Here is a 1,444-nt window from a genome sequence, read left to right on the forward strand (position 1 = left end):
TTATTTTATAATTATTTTTTATTTTTCTTTCGATAAAATAATAAATCAAATACCAGTAAAATGATTAAAATTAGTTTATATTTGAAATTATCGAATGAATGATGTTTAATTTAAATTAAGAATAGAAACATGAAACTATATCAAGTGTAATGTTAATACAAAGGAAAATAAGTGTAATAGGAAAACAAAAGAAAGAGGAATTAAATGAAAATAATAATAAATAATAGGATAAATGAGTATTTAAGCATAGAATATGAAAGGTTTATATTTTTATTATTTTCTCATTATCAAAACAATGTAGTGAATTTGAACAGTATAAATACATCATAGATACTGTTGATAGTACATTTGAATGTATTGAATCTATTCAAACAACAGAAGATGAAAATAACGCTATTATTAATGATTTAAAATACTATTTAGAATCATATGTATTTAAAGACATATTAAAGAATCCACCACAACCATCATTTTCAAATAATTATTATGAGAAAGTAGATATTGATTCAAAATTAGATAAAATAAATACAAAAACTACAAGTCTGTATGAATTTTATTCAGAAATTAATAATCTTATTATTTCAACAAGAGATTCTCACTTAGGTTTCAGCATAAAAAATAAAAATGATTTTAGTATCAATAAAAATAGTGAATTAACACTTTTCTATTATTTCCTTCCATTTACAATAAATATTGATAATGATAAGAAAATGTATTTAATTCCAAGGTATTACTTCAAATTTAGATATGTGAATCCACCAGATGAAATTATAAAGAATATGAATGTACCAGTTAAAACAATAAATGGAGAAGATCCATTTAATATTATTCGTGAATTTGGAAAGAAATATTCAGCATTAAAATATCCACATGCACAATTTACAGAAGCAAAAGATGAATTTGTTGAAGGTGATTTAAGTTATTTACCATTGACAAAAGAATATTTAAATACACAAATAAGTATTACATGGGAAAATGGAGAAAGTGTGAGTGTTAATTATAAAATATATAGAGAAACAGCAAGTGTATCAAATAGCAATGAAAAACTAAAACAAGGAATTAGAAAACCATTAACTGAAGAAGAAACAAAAGATATAATCAATACAAAGAAAGCACTCGATGAAAATGATAGAATTACAAGAAAATTTACATCAAAAGATAATAATATTCATTGTACACTTTCTGTGAATGGTGTAAACACATTAGTAGTTCGTTCTTTTGATACAGAAGTCAAAGAGTCATATGAAGAAACAATTTTAAATTGTATTGATTTGTTTGATTCTAATAATTATCCTATTCAAGTCATATTCCCAAAGAATGGAGGAGGATCTGGTAATTATTCACAATGGATAGAAAAGATATTATCACCATATGATGATGTTAATTATATAGTTTCATTGAGAGAATCAGACTACACAAAGCATGTGTTAAAAACAGGATTTGC

General features: G+C 23.4%; 1 protein-coding gene across 1 annotated transcript; it reads left to right on the forward strand.

Moving 5' to 3' along the window:
* Window positions 1–779: 779 nt before the first annotated feature.
* Window positions 780–1,391, forward strand: EHI_139190 (uncharacterized protein; the record flags this gene model as incomplete). Its single annotated transcript, XM_001914538.1, has 1 exon — window positions 780–1,391. A coding segment is annotated over one exon (612 nt), but the record flags the coding sequence as incomplete, so codon positions are not given.
* Window positions 1,392–1,444: the final 53 nt, after the last annotated feature.

This window comes from Entamoeba histolytica, genomic scaffold (genome assembly GCF_000208925.1).
Source record: "Entamoeba histolytica HM-1:IMSS scf_1104750518419 genomic scaffold, whole genome shotgun sequence".
Classification (NCBI taxonomy): Eukaryota; Evosea; order Mastigamoebida; family Endamoebidae; genus Entamoeba; species Entamoeba histolytica.